At 49.2% G+C, this 14,855-nt stretch overlaps 2 protein-coding genes across 3 annotated transcripts in view; one reads left to right on the top strand and one right to left on the bottom strand.

The window, feature by feature from the left end:
* The window catches only part of ABHD2 (abhydrolase domain containing 2, acylglycerol lipase), a 37,452-nt gene extending 30,498 nt beyond the window's left edge, over positions 1–6,954 (top strand). For both annotated transcript variants that reach the window (XM_053988396.1, XM_053988395.1), the window contains exons 10-11: positions 433–517; positions 1,386–6,954. In XM_053988396.1, coding sequence (XP_053844371.1) covers positions 433–517; positions 1,386–1,582 — 282 coding nt within the window. In that variant the 3' untranslated portion in view covers positions 1,583–6,954. The remainder of the gene's footprint in view (positions 1–432; positions 518–1,385) is intronic.
* A 2,048-nt stretch (positions 6,955–9,002) lies between these two features.
* RLBP1 (retinaldehyde binding protein 1) lies at positions 9,003–14,218 on the bottom strand. Its single transcript, XM_053988585.1, has 8 exons — positions 14,030–14,218; positions 13,166–13,209; positions 12,802–12,930; positions 12,326–12,527; positions 11,071–11,249; positions 10,306–10,464; positions 9,553–9,663; positions 9,003–9,442 (listed from the first exon to the last, which is right to left on the bottom strand). Exons 2-8 carry the CDS (start codon positions 13,175–13,177, stop codon positions 9,284–9,286), a joined length of 951 nt encoding a protein of 316 aa, XP_053844560.1. The 5' UTR covers positions 13,178–13,209; positions 14,030–14,218; the 3' UTR covers positions 9,003–9,283.
* Positions 14,219–14,855: the final 637 nt, after the last annotated feature.

Genomic DNA, 14,855 nt, shown 5'->3' with positions numbered 1-14,855 from the left:
GCACCTTCAAGGAAGACAGACCTACTGGATACCTCAGGACACTGACAGGCAGATGCTTGAGCAAAGTTTTGCCAAAGTGTAACTGAGATCAATTCCTCCTTTTTCTACTGAACCAGAGAATGGAGATGTTCCAAGGGAGTTTCCTGGACTTGAACCAAGGTGTCCATAACAGAGCTGGCAATAGCTGCCTGATGTGCAGAGCAATGCAGAGTGAAAAAAGGGTGTAGTTATTTCAATTCTAAGAATGGGGACTCAGTCTGTTTGCTCTCTGCCTCTTTCTTACAATTGGGTTAGAGGAAAAAATTAACTCTGAAATAAGAGATCTTAATTGAATTATGCTAAGATACTTTTACAGTTGGTAGATGACATTCAAATACTAACCCCTTTCTGTTTTGTTTTTTTTTTCTTTTCATGTCATGTTTCCTGGTGCAGATCTATGTTCCTCTTCTGTTGGTTAATGCTGCTGATGACCCTCTTGTTCATGAGAGTCTTCTATCAATTCCAAGAGCTCTTTCAGGTATGCTGAAACAGTCTCCTCAAGCTGGGCATATTTGTGTACCTACAGCTAGCTTACCACATCACAATTCCTGATTTCAAAGGTTGACTTGCCTCCTTACATCTGTAATGCTGTGGGAGGTGTGCTAAGCCTCTTTAAGTCACCAATTGCTAGAACTAACAAGGCTAACCCCGAGCAGGAAGAGCCTCAGTCCTTTCAGGCACCTGTTGCTTCTGTTGATAGCAGTGGGTTTCATTCAAGAATGAAAAAGGTTTCTTCACATCTCCATTGCTCACTGGGATTTAGTAGGAAGATGGGTGGTAGTGACAGTCTGGATGAAGCACAGATAACTCCCCTTTGCTGATGAAATGGGGACAGTGCATGCATGGCTCTGTCACTTGCCACCGAACTGGGATCTCTCCCTTGAAAGGAGTTGAGCTGTCTGTCTTCAAACAAGTGTAGCTTCAGCTACCCTTAGAAGCTCAGAAGAGGGAGCTGCTGCTGCTTCATCACACAAAGAGTGGGTGCACAGGGAGGGGAAGCAGGGTTCATTCTTTTCCTGGTCAGAGGCTGTGAGCAGAGAATTTATCCCCAGCTGCTTTCAGACAGAAGCAAGCTCAGAGTTTTTCACTGTCCATGCACCAAGATGGCTGATGCACTGATAGAGCTTAGTGCAGCTTGGCATCATGCAAGCAGTCCTGGTTCCAGTGGATGCGAGTTAAAAGTGCTCATCTGTTAAAGAATGACCATTTTACAGCAGTACAGGTATTGCTGTTAGGGCCCAGTCAGCAGCACCTCTTGGGCAGCCTTTGTCCTGGCAACTCACGATGCTTTCATTCTCAGCTTGAAGATGTTATACTGGAACTTTCTGCCTCTTTTTCTTTTACAGAGAAAAAAGAGAATGTCATGCATGTGCTGCCCCTTCATGGAGGCCACCTGGGATTTTTTGAGGGGTCTGTGCTGTTCCCAGAACCTCTTACCTGGATGGATAAGCTCGTGGTACAGTATGCCAATGCCATCTGCCAGTGGGAGAAGACAAAGCCTCACTGCTCAGATGCTGAGCAGGCTGTGTCTGGCCAGGAGTAATCAACCCAAAGACTCTGGATCACTTCAGTATATCTCTCTGTTTGGGAACATCTTGTTCCCTCACCTGCTGCTTCAGGTTTCCATTCTCCTTGATATCCTGTGGCTGGGGTTTGATCACCATGTGTTTTTCCAAAATTGAGTTAAAGAAGAGGTTAACATCTGGTCAGAACCTCTTTGGATATCCAGTCATGCGGATTTGTAATTTACTGCTCTGCTTGAAGAATTGGGTTGCTGTCTGTAGCTTGTTACAGGGCTACTGAGCTAAAGACTGCTTGCTCTAATATAGCAGAAGTTTCACATGTCAAAATCTCTTTACCTGCTGGTCAAAAATTTGATCTGCAGCATTTGTTTAGGTGTAGATGATGGGATGACTGTGGCTCTTTTCTTGTCTGGGTGCTGGAAAATCCCTGTACGAAGCCACAAGCCAGTGTGTGGTTCAGCCTGTAAGTCACTTCAGTGTGGCTTGAAAAAACAGATGCCTGACTGCAAGTGTAGTGTCAGCTTTGCACCATCTCAAGGGAAACCTTTTAGCACCTAGAAATGCACTTGCACAAGTGAATCACTTTATTCAACTTCTCCATGCTTGAGGTGTGAGTGGATTGGGGTGGCTTTGTGCTGCGTCTCCAAGTAGAGAAAAGCTGCAGCCTGGTAATGCCAGTTAATGTTTCTATGTAAACATGTTCTCACTTCAGGACCTGATCAGTCACCTTCTTGTCATCTTTGCCTCTTTTTAAATACTGTTCTCTTTTCAGTACTGGATTCTTTGTTTGACCTGGGTCTTTTTAAAGCTGGCTCTGGCTTTCAAATGGAAACCCATGATTAAGAATCTGCAGGATTTCTTCTGTGAGCTCAATTTGCTTGAAAGAATATTTTATGGAGAGTTATTGTACTCTCTTAGGGATTAATTGGTGGGGGAGTAGGGTGTATCTATTTAGATTTACTCCCCTTATGTCAGGGTAAATAATACCAAAATACTTCCTGTTCACTTGGAGAGCATCGAGTGGGTTTGAGGCACGTGACTTGCCTTACAGTTGATGTGGAATTGGTGTCCCCAGCCCTGTGCAACTGAAATGACATCTTTGCATGGCTGACTACTTCCAGATCTGTGTAATGCTGTAGGATTACTGGCTCCAGTAAGACACTGGGCTCTTTCTCACTAGAATTTATTTTCCACAACCAGACATCCCCTTCTAGTTCTAATGTGCAAAGTGAAGTGTGAAAGCTGTTTGCAGGAAAGCTGGCTACTCACCTGTGCTTTTCCCTCAAGTGGCAGCTATGGTCTGTGCCAAGATAGTTATTAAAGGAAAGTTGTCCCATGACAATCTGGAGACTTAAACTAGTGGTAAAAATCTTTTTTTTTTTTCCTTACTGTTTGTTCTCTCAGTATTGTAGTGTCATTAATCCATCCATAGGGTTTCTTTATCACAGTGTCAGTGAAGTTCTTTTTTCCTGTCAAAACTTCCCTCATCAGCACTTTATTGCTTCAGCCTTGGTCTGTGTTCCAGGCACTTTAATTTATAGCTTAAGGGTGAAACAAGCTGCAAGTCTTCAGTCTGGTAACAACAAACCTGGGGAACAAGCCTGCTGGACTGCCCTGTCCCTGAACTTCAGTAGGTTGAGTAGGTGGGGTTTCATTTGAATAAAGCAATAATTAACTATTGTAGCAAAGATGCATTGTCATATCAGGAAATTCCTTTCATTTGCCTTAGGCCAAACACCTTGGCCTGTGATCCATGATGAACTGTGGATATCTGCACATTTCTCCTAGTCAGTAAATTGGGCTTCTTTTTTTTCTTCAAAGAGAAGATGAAACTAAGTAAAGCTACAGCAAGATTTGGCTGTGCTAGTGGCTGTTCCTTTAGAACTATTTTAGGGCATCAGTTAGCAAGGATATTCTTAGCTGATGGATATCTTGTCTCTGTGTTATGTTCTTATTCATACTGCATCACTAAAGTATGTCATAAAAGACATTTTGGGGTTTTTTTCCTTAAGTAGTGTTCATGTAATATTCATTGGGTATGACTTAAATATCTTCTCGCTTCAGCAGAAGTGGAGTGTAAACAACACATGTACACATCAAGTAGATACAGTATAAATTTAGGTGTCTAAGTCTCCCAAAATGAGGTGAGCAACTGGACAGTTCTCAAAGCAGGAGGAGCTGTAGCTTTGTCTAATCAAGTAGAGATTTTTCTTTAAACTTGGAGAGCCTTTCTGAGAAGTACTCCTTCCTACCCCACAAACCCAAGCCTTCATACTTCAGCAGTGCCAATGCTGTGGACTTTCTGAAACTCTCCACTACAGAAGTACCGTGGATCTCTGTCTTGCTCCTTTGCCCTGGTTTTGCTCTTGAATTTGAAACTGTTCCAATCACTTGTGACTTGACTGAGTCTGGTTTATTTGGGGAAGGACAGCTTTCGTTGTGGCTTTTTTGTGCAAGGTTTCTGGAGCTTGAGGTTCAGCTTATTAAGCCTGTAGGTGGAAGCAGTGTAAAAAAAAAACAAAAACAAAACAAAAAAACAAACCTGTTCTCTCCATCTCAACAAATTTGATGCTTCTTTGCTTCTTTCAAAGCAAGACTTGTAGTCAGACTTGCAGCAGTCACTTAGAGGTCTTGGGGAACTAGGAGAGAATTAAGCTGCAGTTCATGTTATCTAAATTATGTATTAAATCTTGCTACTGACAATGATGTATAATTGATACCTAGTGATACATGTGGCTTTGTCCAGTCCTAATCTGAAATACTCTTCTCTCCCAAAAGAAGGCAATACTATTCTTGTTATGTGGCCAGGTGGTCTTTATTTGCCCGGTGAACCCAGCCTTAAATGCAGTCTGAATTTTTCAGTCTTAGAGGTGAAGTCTTTCATCTCTTGTCAAAACACATGAGGCTGCTGAAGTGTGCACTTGTAGATCATTGCAGTGTGGTCTGATAGAGCAGTTCATGATTACAGCATGGTGAATCTGACATGTGCCCTGCTTAGTTTCAAACTGGGATTAGAAAAATCGTTAGGAGAGCTCTTCCATGGGTGGTCTCATGGTAAACACACCTTCCCCATCACTGAATGTAAGTAGCACTTGAACACGAACCCTGAGGACCCTCTCAATCAGACAGCAAGTTGCAGAACAATTACTCTTTGATGGTTAGGCTGGTCCAACCATCACCTTTGCCATTTTTCTGGAGATATCTGAAGATGGTAAATAAGCAGCTCAGACTTGCTCTGACTGAACACAAGGAACTTCAGCTTCCACTACAAGAGCTCTGCCAGCATTTTTAATTGTCCCTTTGTTCTAAATCAAGGTGTTTTCAGGTGAGTCTGGCAGTGTTGTAGTTGCACTGTAAAGGCAATCAGTGAACTTCCCTGCAATCCTTTTCCTGAGTGTTTTTCTGCAGTTCCTGTTTATGAAGATATGGGTTACAAAGACAGGGCATTAAGTAAAAATGTTGGGAACTATTAACTCCAGTACTGAATTTAGCCAAGCTACCTGTGTGTCATCTGTCCTGGGTCTGTCACAAGTTCCTAGACCACAGCCCTTTGACACGTGGTGCCTTGCCCTTTTCCTCCTCCTCCCTTGACATCAGCATATCTAGAGACTTCAGTAACAGCTCTGTCAGAGCTTTTGGGGCTTTGCTTTTTGGTAAATGAATTTTCAGACACTATTACTGAGACACACCAGTGATGCACACAGCACAACTGAGTGCTGACTTCAAGGACCTTTATGGGCAGCCTACAACTGGCTACAGTCAGTTTCAAGGCTGAAAATAACAATGTATATAAGCAGTGGATCACTTTCAGCTCTCTGCTCCTTTAGCAGTAGGAATTGAGTCATAGAAGCAGGGTTTGCTTTGTTTAATATGGGACTTGTTATCTTGCAATCCCAAAGTTTTTGTCTATTAACACTCTAGCAGCACAGCTGGAGGTAAATTGCTCAAGTGGCTACATCTCAAAGGAAAGAGCAGAGAGTACCATCTTCAGGACGTAATTGCCAGTTTAGTCACCTGGATTGCTTCCAAGTTTTTCTGGAAGTACTATGCTTGTCTAAAGCTTAATGAAATCCTTCAGGGGTTTTTTTTGTTTGTGTTTTTGTTTTTGGTTTTTTTTGTTTGGTTTTTTTTTGTTTTTTTTGTGAGACCAGAGAAGGCCTAAGCCTTGTGCTGCCTGTGTAAGTCACTTATTGTAAAGAACATCTTGTTTCTGGCTTGAGTCATACTCCATGTGTCCGTATCCCTGATGGGGGTTGGTTCATTTGGGAAGGTGCTGGAGCCACAGTGACTCAAAGCAGTGTCTCTTCCATGGCTTCTAGGTGAAAAGCAAACAGCCCTTCTTGACTTTATGATTTTTCTCCAAGCTTAAAATGCCTCAGAGCAGCACCAGCCCAAGGGAGGGTGCCCTGTTTCTGTACCCTCTTCTCACTGGCAGTGGGAGTGACACTGGCTGGACTTCCTCAGCTGTCAGGGGACCTTAGGCACAAGTGCCACCAATGAGTCAGAGCAGTTGCCAGCTTTCTATGCTGTGCTGGAAAGGTCTCTGGAGTTATGCTGAACATCTGTACAAGGTGGCACAAAGCCCCTTTGCTCTGGTCTGACTGACCAGCTTCCAATGGAATCCAAGTTCTTGCATGACCAGAGAGGAGATATGGGATTTTCTTCTTGGATCTCCACTATAGTTCTGCTGGGATATTGACCCATCTCATGGTCCCTGCCAACTGGAAAGTCTTAAAAAAAAGCCAAATAAAATCCATTTGTATTTGTTATAACCAAATCCTACTGCTTTGCCCAAGTCAACAACTTTCCAAAGGGGCATATTGTGTCATTGCTACATGACAGCTTGACTGTAATTCCTAGTGACAGATCTCTAATCATTCTTCTTGAGAAAGCATAACCTCTTTCTCTGAAAGTTCCTAGACAAAAAGGTGTGTAAAGAGCTTGGGGAGACCTGTGCCCTTGTTTTTCTCATGCAGCTGTGTTAGAACAGGCAGAGCGATTTCCAGTGTTCTCGGTGAGCAGTTGACTATGAAAAGATTTTCAATTTGGCAAAATTATATTCTGTAACTATCTCTAAATGCTGCCCTAAAGAAGCCTGTATATTGAGACACCCTCCCTGCTGCCATGTTCTGAGTCAGATTCTCTGGAGCTGAGAGCTGCAGGGGAGATGATTTGCAACTAGCAATGCAATTTTTCTATATCTGCTGATGTTTACCTTTAAAATTATATATAAATATATATAAAACTGTCTTTGATTTTTTCTTTAATTTTTGTTCTTGTGTGGTGTAAAATGGAAGTCATTGCAAAACAAAATGTAATTTTGTTATCTTTGATTCAGTGGGGTTTCTTTATTTAAAAATAAAGGACTTATTGAAGTCAGTGCTACAGCTAGTGCCAGTGTGTGAAGTTCCATGTGTTGGCAGAGGCTCTCAGTCTTCCCTGAGGCCCAGCTTGGGGAGCTGGCTGGGGGGCAGGTGATACAAGCACTCGTGGTGCTCAAGCCTTTCCTGTGTCCTTTTTGTCTTCTGGCCAAGAAGAGATCTTTGATGCCACTCTCATGGAGAATGGGTGTAGCATTGGCTTAAAAAAGCACATCTGCCGTGAAACTACTGAAAATGAGTTATTTTTGCCAGTGGAATAGAACATCTGTCATTTTTCCCTCTGTGAGAGCAAGTGCATTTCTTAATCTTTGAGCTGCTGGCAGAAGAAACACAAACCAGCATCTCTGGCCAGGACAGTGACATCTTCGAGCCTAGAGCATACAAAAGCCCTGGCAAAAGCACTGCTCAGCTGCCCCTGACAACTCTCCACTGTGTGGTTTATTACCTACAGCCCAAGGGAGGGAGTTGTGGAGGGTAACTGGGACTGGTGACCTGCTGGGGCAGCTGGACTGGGTGCTTTGTGGGACACAGTGGGCTTCATCTGTAATTTATTGGCTGTTGTGAGTTAGTGGTTAGTGGTTAGATCCACTTCAGAACTCCTTCCTGCCTTGGTCAGTCGCTCTGCTCTCAGCTCTGCTGTGCTGTTCTCTGTCTCCCCATCAAAGCAAGCTGCTGGCTGACAAATTGTCACAGGAGGGGTGAGCAGCCACAGGCACCTCCCAAGAGCTGTGACTATCCCAGTCTAAACCCCTGGGGCAGCAATATGACACTCCTGTCTGTGTGGATGGGTTTTTTTTTCCCTTGTTCTGTTTCCACAAGCTGCAATTGCTCTGCCTCCCAGGCAAGCTGTGCTGTTGTGTTTGCACTGGCCTGATGCTTGCAGGGTTGTCACACGTGGTTTCCTTGGGATGGCTCCAGGTACAGAAAGGAGCCAAAGGAGGTGGAGAAGTGCCTTTTGCTCTGTCTCTGGACTCTTCCACAAGGTTGGCACAGCCTCAGGCTTTGGGACTCTCCATACATGGACTCAGCAAGCAGCTAAGGCTGGAGCAAACATCTAACCCCAGACAGACCCTGTCCTCCCTGTGGCTTCAGAGCTGCTGTCCTGTTTGGTTTGCGCCTGAGCCAGTGCCCTGATGAATGTGGCTCTTGTCAGCACCCTCCACCTCAGGCAGCTTTGGGTGGGGGGGGGCTAATCTGGCTGATGAAAAGGACCTGTGTGGAGCTGGGAGAGGGGACAGGACCCACTGTGGGACCAGGCTCAGGGAGAAGGTAACCTGGGCAGAGACCAGGAACTTGTTCCTCTCTGAGCCCTGCTGCTGGCCAAGGGAGGAGATGGTCTGGGAATGGGTGCCCAGTTGGCTCTTTGGAGGAGATGCCTGGTTCATGAACCAAAACAGACTCCCTTGCCTGGGACAGCTACTTATTCCTCCCTCTTCCCCACCTGAATTACCCTAAGGTGTAATTAGTGTCAGGTGCAGCTTGTTTGCTGCACAGGTACCATCCTTTGCCCTCCGTGGTGACTTTTGGTGGGGCTTCCCTGAATGAGCTCCCTTTCACAGTGCAGTGCTAGGAGAAACAACTGTACTGAGGCTTTTGAAGGATTTAGGAGGGGACATTCTGCTTTTCTTTCAATTGTTTTGTGATTGAAATCCATATCTTAGTCTCAACGGCTACTGCAGCTTCTGTTCTCCTCCCTGCCCAAGCAGGAATTAGGCAGAGACAGCTCCACATGGGACACTGATTGGGTTTTTGTTTGCATCTGTTTTCTCTTCCCTGGTTAGAGCAGATGACAAAGAACTGAGGGCCCTTTCTCAGGCAAGAAAGGGACTTGATCTGGAATGCAGGGAGGATGGAGATGGGCAGTTCCTTGGTCCCACTGCCAAAGTGTAGTCAGTGATGAGGGGACAGGAGTCTCCTGCCAAATGCTGGTACTCCTGATCTCCTTAGAACCAGCAACACAGCCAACACCCAAAAAGCTGTGTCCCTGTTCCTCACCATGAGGGACCGCAGAGCTCTGCTGTTAAACGCTTTATTTCTCCCTCACTGTAGCCCTTCCCTTCCCAGAGCAGACATTCTCCTGTCCTCCCCTCGCAGCTCCAGGAAATGCTGTGGGAGAGGGCTGGTGGCCTCCTTTCTCCACCAGCTCTGGAGGGAAGGATGCTGTGCCTGGGAGGGACAGCCCTCTGCCTGGAGCGAGGACAGGAGGGACAGGCGTGGAGCAACGCGCCCAGGGTGCTTCAGCACGAGCAGTCACTCAACCAATGCTACAGGAGGGAGGTGGCTGGGGTTAGAGGGCCACCTCAGGTGCTGTGGTACAGGGGAGGGCAGCAGGCTCCTGCTTTAGAGAGCTGTGTCCTCAGATTCGATGCGAGGCCCAAAGAGCTTCTCTGCAGTTGCTTTGCCATCGTACTTGGGCAGGTTGCCACCAAAGTCTGCTGGCAAGATGTCAGCGTCGATCTCCTGGTAGAAGGATTCCAGCTCCTCGCCATGCACAAAGACCTGGAGGGAGATGGGAGTGACCCTCAGCAGAGGACCAGGGCAGCTCTCCCCAGCCACTCCGTTTCACCCAAGGACATGCCTTGGCCTGCAGGTCCCTTTCCCACACTCACCCTCTCCAGCAGTTTGCTCTTCAGGAACGGTTTGACCACGTTGTAGGTGGTGGTGAAGTACCAAGGCTGGTGGATGAAGTGGACGGCCTTGAACCGCGCTGGGAAGGAGTCCTAGGATCCCAAACCCAGATATGGGTGGTTACAGACAGTGACCTTACCTTTGCTCAGATCTTGCCCAGATCCAGCAATGGATACACCAGCACTGCCATGGCTCTCCTTGCTCCATGTCCCCTTCTCTATTTGATGACCCTTTTCTGTTCTGACCCAGAGGATCAACCATCCCAGCCTCAGGAGTACCAGGGAGCTGAAGAACCTCCCAGACAGCTCACTGCTCCCACTCCATGAGAAGGACCTTCCCTGGGAAGAGCCGAGTGTCTTTGGCATTTGGTCCAAGGGCAGAAATCCTGGAGTACCTGTGAGTCTCCATCCAGCCTGGACCAGGCTGGGCTGAGAGGCTCATGAGGAAAGCCCTCCAGGCCATGCCCTTGGATGCTGCAAGGAGTGGTAGTACTGCTTCTGGTCAGCCATTTGAGAAGGCAGGGAGATGGGGTGGGGAATATTTTGCAGGGTTAAGCCAATTAGCTGGCAAGTTAGGGAGAGGGTGATGGGAAACAGCCTCTCTGCGATGCTTTCTCATTGTTCCAGCATGGTGGCAATCCCAAACCCTGCTAGCCCTGCCACCTCCCTTCTCTGAGCTCTCTGCTTCCCCAGGGTCCCCTCTGCCACTGCTGGGTGCAGACTTTGCCACCTCACCTGCAGCATGTCCACCATCTTCTTGAGCTCGGAGGGTTTGATCCCTGATGCCTGCTGCATGGTGAAGCCCTTGAAGTTCTCAATGATGCAGAACCCATTGATCTGGGTCTCTTCGTTCTCCAGCAGCTTCTCCAAGATAATACAATAGGCACGAAGGATCTAATAGAGAGGAGAGACAGCAGGGTCTTGTATGAGGTCTCACCTCCCATAACCCTAGGGGGTACTCAGGAAGAGTCCCATGGAGTGTTATCCAGGGTCTGTTGGACTCCAGCCTGCTTGTCACAGCCAGCCCCCAGATTTCAGAGCAGGGAGGGGGTGACCGCATTCTCTTTTCAAGTCATGAGCATCAGATCTGGATCAGTGATACATTGAGACCAGATTCAGAGCTGAGCAGAAAATGAAACCATGAGAATCTGTGAGTTACATGCTTGGAACCTCTTTGCCAAGAAGCCCTTTCCATCCCTGGGCCTCGGTTTCCTCCTCTGCCCTTGATTTAACAGTGTGGTGCCTTTCTGCTGTCTCTTACATGGGCTGGGGGATGCAAACCCTGAATTTGGCATGCATCTTGCACTGCATCCTTTGGGGTAGACCATGCTCTCCCAGGCTCCCTCAAAGGATAAATTCAAAGGACTACAGATTTACTTCCACCTGCATGGCTGGACGGATGCACGTGTGTGTGTAAGGAGCATGTGCTCAGATGTGCCAAGCGGGACAAGCCCAAAAGCAGGACCACTGCTGTGGGAGCAACCACTGAGTTGGGCTCACCTCATCGAAGGTGATCTCCTCGTAATCCCAGTTCTCGATGTTGAAGAGCATCACCACCCGTCCGTACTTGTCCCTGCTGGCCAGGATGCCAGGGTAGCCGGCCTCGATGGTGCTGCGCACGGCCTCGGGGCTCAGGTTGTCAAACAGCTCGGGGTACTGCTGGCGGAAGTTCACGTAGCCTGGAGAGAGGCAACAATTGGGAAAACTGGCTGCTTTCCCAGCCTCGGGAAGCTGGGGGAGCTGCCAGAACGGGACGGGCTGATGATGGTGAGATGTCAGTGCTGAGCCTGAGAGCTGTGGAAAGCTCTGCCTGCGGCCCACATGGGTCAGGTCTCCTCCAGCAAAGCGGGAAAGAGAAGCTCAGCAGCAGACCAGCCCCAGCATGCTTGGTGTTACCCCTCCCCTTGCCAGGAGCCTCCCACACCTGCTTTCTCTCCAACACCTTAACAAGTAGATAAAAGTAATTTCCCCCTCTCATTTCCCTTCTCCCCTTCCTCCCTGTTTGGGTGAAAACCCCCATCTACCCTCTCTTGGCACCCTGCAGGCACAAAATAAGGAATTTCATCCTGGGAGAATGCAGGCAAACAAAACAGCTCGTCTGAGAGCCAGCACTGATAATTACAACTCATTATCCCATAAGCTAACACAAAGAAGAGCAGAGCTGGAGCCAGGCAGGTTCCAGTCAGCAGCCACCCTCTGGGCTGCTCTTCTGCTCCCCCTCCATGCCTATGGGTCACTCTCAGTGTGAGGAGAGGGTGCCACAAGCACCCCAACCTGTCCCCAGACCTAGAGGTGCCCCAGGGGTGCAGAGCCCCCCAGGCACCATGCACAGAAGCATCGGGAGGGTGCAGAACTGGCTCCTTACAGAGGTACAGAGAGGGGAGTGTAGGGCACGTACAGGGCATGGGGGTCTCAAGGGGATGCAGCCCAAGCCAGCTGTGAGGGTTTTTTCCATTTTGCTTGGGTAAACTTGTAAGGAATGGGACTGTCCTGGTGCTGCAGGATGCCTGGTGTCACCCTCATTTATTTCCTTCTCCTTCCAAGCCCCTCAACCCTGACTTTTTCTATTCATTCCCTCTCTTCAAACCCTGACTTTTTCTATTTATCCCCTCCCTTCATTCCCTTCCCATGTCAGAGTCCTGCTCTGCCAGCACATTCCAGTCTGGGCTAGGAGGCACCAGCACAGGACTGGGAGCTGCTGGGGGATGTGTACCCTCATCCTCACACAGCATCACAGCCCAGGACCCCTCCCCACCTTTCAGCAGGTCATAGGCTCTGTGGACATCGAACTTGCGAGCACGGATGAAGCGGAGCAAGAAGGAGTCGTCCCTCTCCTGCACCTTCTCAGCCACCTTCTGGCAAATGTCCTCGCCGCCCGCCCGCTCCTGCACCAGCTCCCGCAGCGCCTTCACCGCCACCTCCCTCTTCTCCTCCGTCTCGTTCAGCTCATCCTTTGCCTGGGGGGAGCAGAGAGGGGACCCAGTGATGCCACACACACACACATTCTAAAACACCCCGGGGGTCGTGGAGGCACCCAAAATCTGGGGGAGGACAGTAAAGCTCCTTGCAGCATCCCAGCTTACGGAGGCAGGGTCACTCAATCCCCAGCTTGGAGACATTTTGGTAAGTGCATCCCCCCCAGTACAAGAGGCAGTCGAGAGTCTCCTCTGGCCCCTGGGGAGCAGGAGCCTCGGGCTGCAGCTGCCCCCCCGTTCCCCACAGCCGCCTCACCTTCTGCAGGGTGTGTGGGGGGATCTTCTCGCACCTCCCAAACACGGGGCCGTGGTCCTTGGTGGTGAGGCGCTCCAGCTTGGAGCGCAGCGCCTGCTCCTCCTCCGACACGATCCGGAACGTGCCCGTCTGGGGGGAGGAGAGGATGTGGGGGCTCCCCAGACAGCCCCCCAGCTTCCCCAAGTCTCCTTGGGAGCTACGGGGAAGGGGAGAGGCCCCACACATGAACCCAAGGGAGTGCACTGGGGTTGGGATGGACTGTGTGCTGCTTGGACTAAGGTGCACCCTGTGCACCCCATCCCAGCACTGCAGGGAGGGCATGGTCAGAGCCCAGAGGATGGGGCAGCGTGGGGACAGTACTCACAACTGCAGACATGTTGTCCTCTGTCTTCTGTCGGCAGCAGGACACTGGCAGAGGGAAGGAGGAATCAGCATGGATCCAAATGGTCTCCATGCCCCCCCTTATGCCCCATTCCCTGACATCTTGCGCAGACGGGGGTAGAAGTGGGTGTCCAGAGGATACCCCCAACCCTCCTCAGCTCCATCACCTACTGCCTGCATCTCTGCCTGCCCGAGGAGGCTGAGCAGCCTGGAGAAACACCAGGGATGTTTGCAAAAGCAGCTTAAAAATCTGTGTATTGATCATCTGATACCTTCACATGTTTTTCTCCCTCTGCCTTTCCTCTTTGGGCTGGGAGCATCTCAGCCTGAGCTCACCCAGGTGGTCTCAAACCACCTTCACACTGGCAGAGGCGAGCATCGAACTTTGGCCAGGCAGCCAGCTCATCCTTTTATTTCTGCTACCAAAATAAATAATATTACCAAAATAAATACTCATCCCCAAAGTATTTCCCAAACTCTCAGGTCTCACTGCTCCACCAACTGCAAGGCTGGACTGTAAACCTCTCACCATCTTTCCAGCACAGTCTGGATGAAACACCTTGTTCCCATCCACGAGGAGGAGGGCTGCCTTCATCCTGCCTCCAGCATCTACCCCTGCCTGTCTGTAGCACCAGCTCCAAGCCCAGGCTGTGTGAGGGATGCTTGGCTCCAGCTCATCCATTTCCCAGGGGCATCCTCTTTCCCTCCACCTCCTGGGAAAGGGATAGGCGTCCCCTTGTTCCAGGCATCAAAACCAATTCAAGCTCTGGAGGTGGCAGGTTGAGTGAGGGCTGGATGATGGTCTTCAATGCAGTTCTTTCAGCTGAAAAATGTCCTGGATACTCACCAGGAAGAGGAAAAGCTGAACTGTCCTCAGCAGGTCAGTGCACAGAGCTGAGATGGAAGCGGGGATGGCGAGGCCGGAGTGGAGCAGCGAGGAAGCCGGGAGAAAGCTTTGTAGAGTCACCGGGTTGGGATTAGACCGTCACAAGGCATCAACTCACTGCAGCTTTGTAATTAAGTCAGCCCAGCCCAGGAAAGAAACCCCATTAAAACATTACAAAAGGCAGCTGAGGAGAGGGAAAGAGGGAGCTGGGGCTCCACCGCCAGCCGGAGCGTGCGTGGAGAGGCGGGCTGGATGCCGGACCCGATTAGCAAAGTATAAAAGCTCCTTGTTGTGTAACTCGCTCATTAGCACGGGGCAGGGGCAGAGGCAGGTGGTGGGCAGCCTGCCATCCCAGCCTGCTCCCCGGGGTGAGCAGGATCCCAGCTTCTGCCCCAAAAACCCTGGCAAGATCCTGCTGTGAATTCATGCGGGCAGGGTCTGGCTGCAGGATGGGTCTATGGCAGAGGATGCTCCTTGGGCTCTCCAATTCCTCCCCTATGAGGCCTCCCAAACCAGCATGCATACAAGACCCCTTTCAGCTTTAAAAAAAAAAAAAAAAGACACGAGCAAAATTTCTACAATGCCCTCAAGTGATGATTGACTGCTCGGAGCTCTGGGAACTGGAACCCATTCCACTCCCAGGGAGATGCCACAGACCCAGAAGGGAGGGGAGCCCCGGGATATGGGAGAAACAAAGGTCAGTCCACATGTGGGTGCAGCAGGATGGCAAAATGGGTTTTCTGGGTTGCCCCAGCATGCTGAAGCTACATAGGGCAGGAGAGCCCTT

Source organism: Vidua macroura, chromosome 12 (genome assembly GCF_024509145.1).
Source record: "Vidua macroura isolate BioBank_ID:100142 chromosome 12, ASM2450914v1, whole genome shotgun sequence".
Lineage (NCBI taxonomy): Eukaryota > Metazoa > Chordata > Aves > Passeriformes > Viduidae > Vidua > Vidua macroura.
Note: the sequence above shows the minus strand (reverse complement) of the source record. Positions and strands in the feature narration are given on the sequence as shown.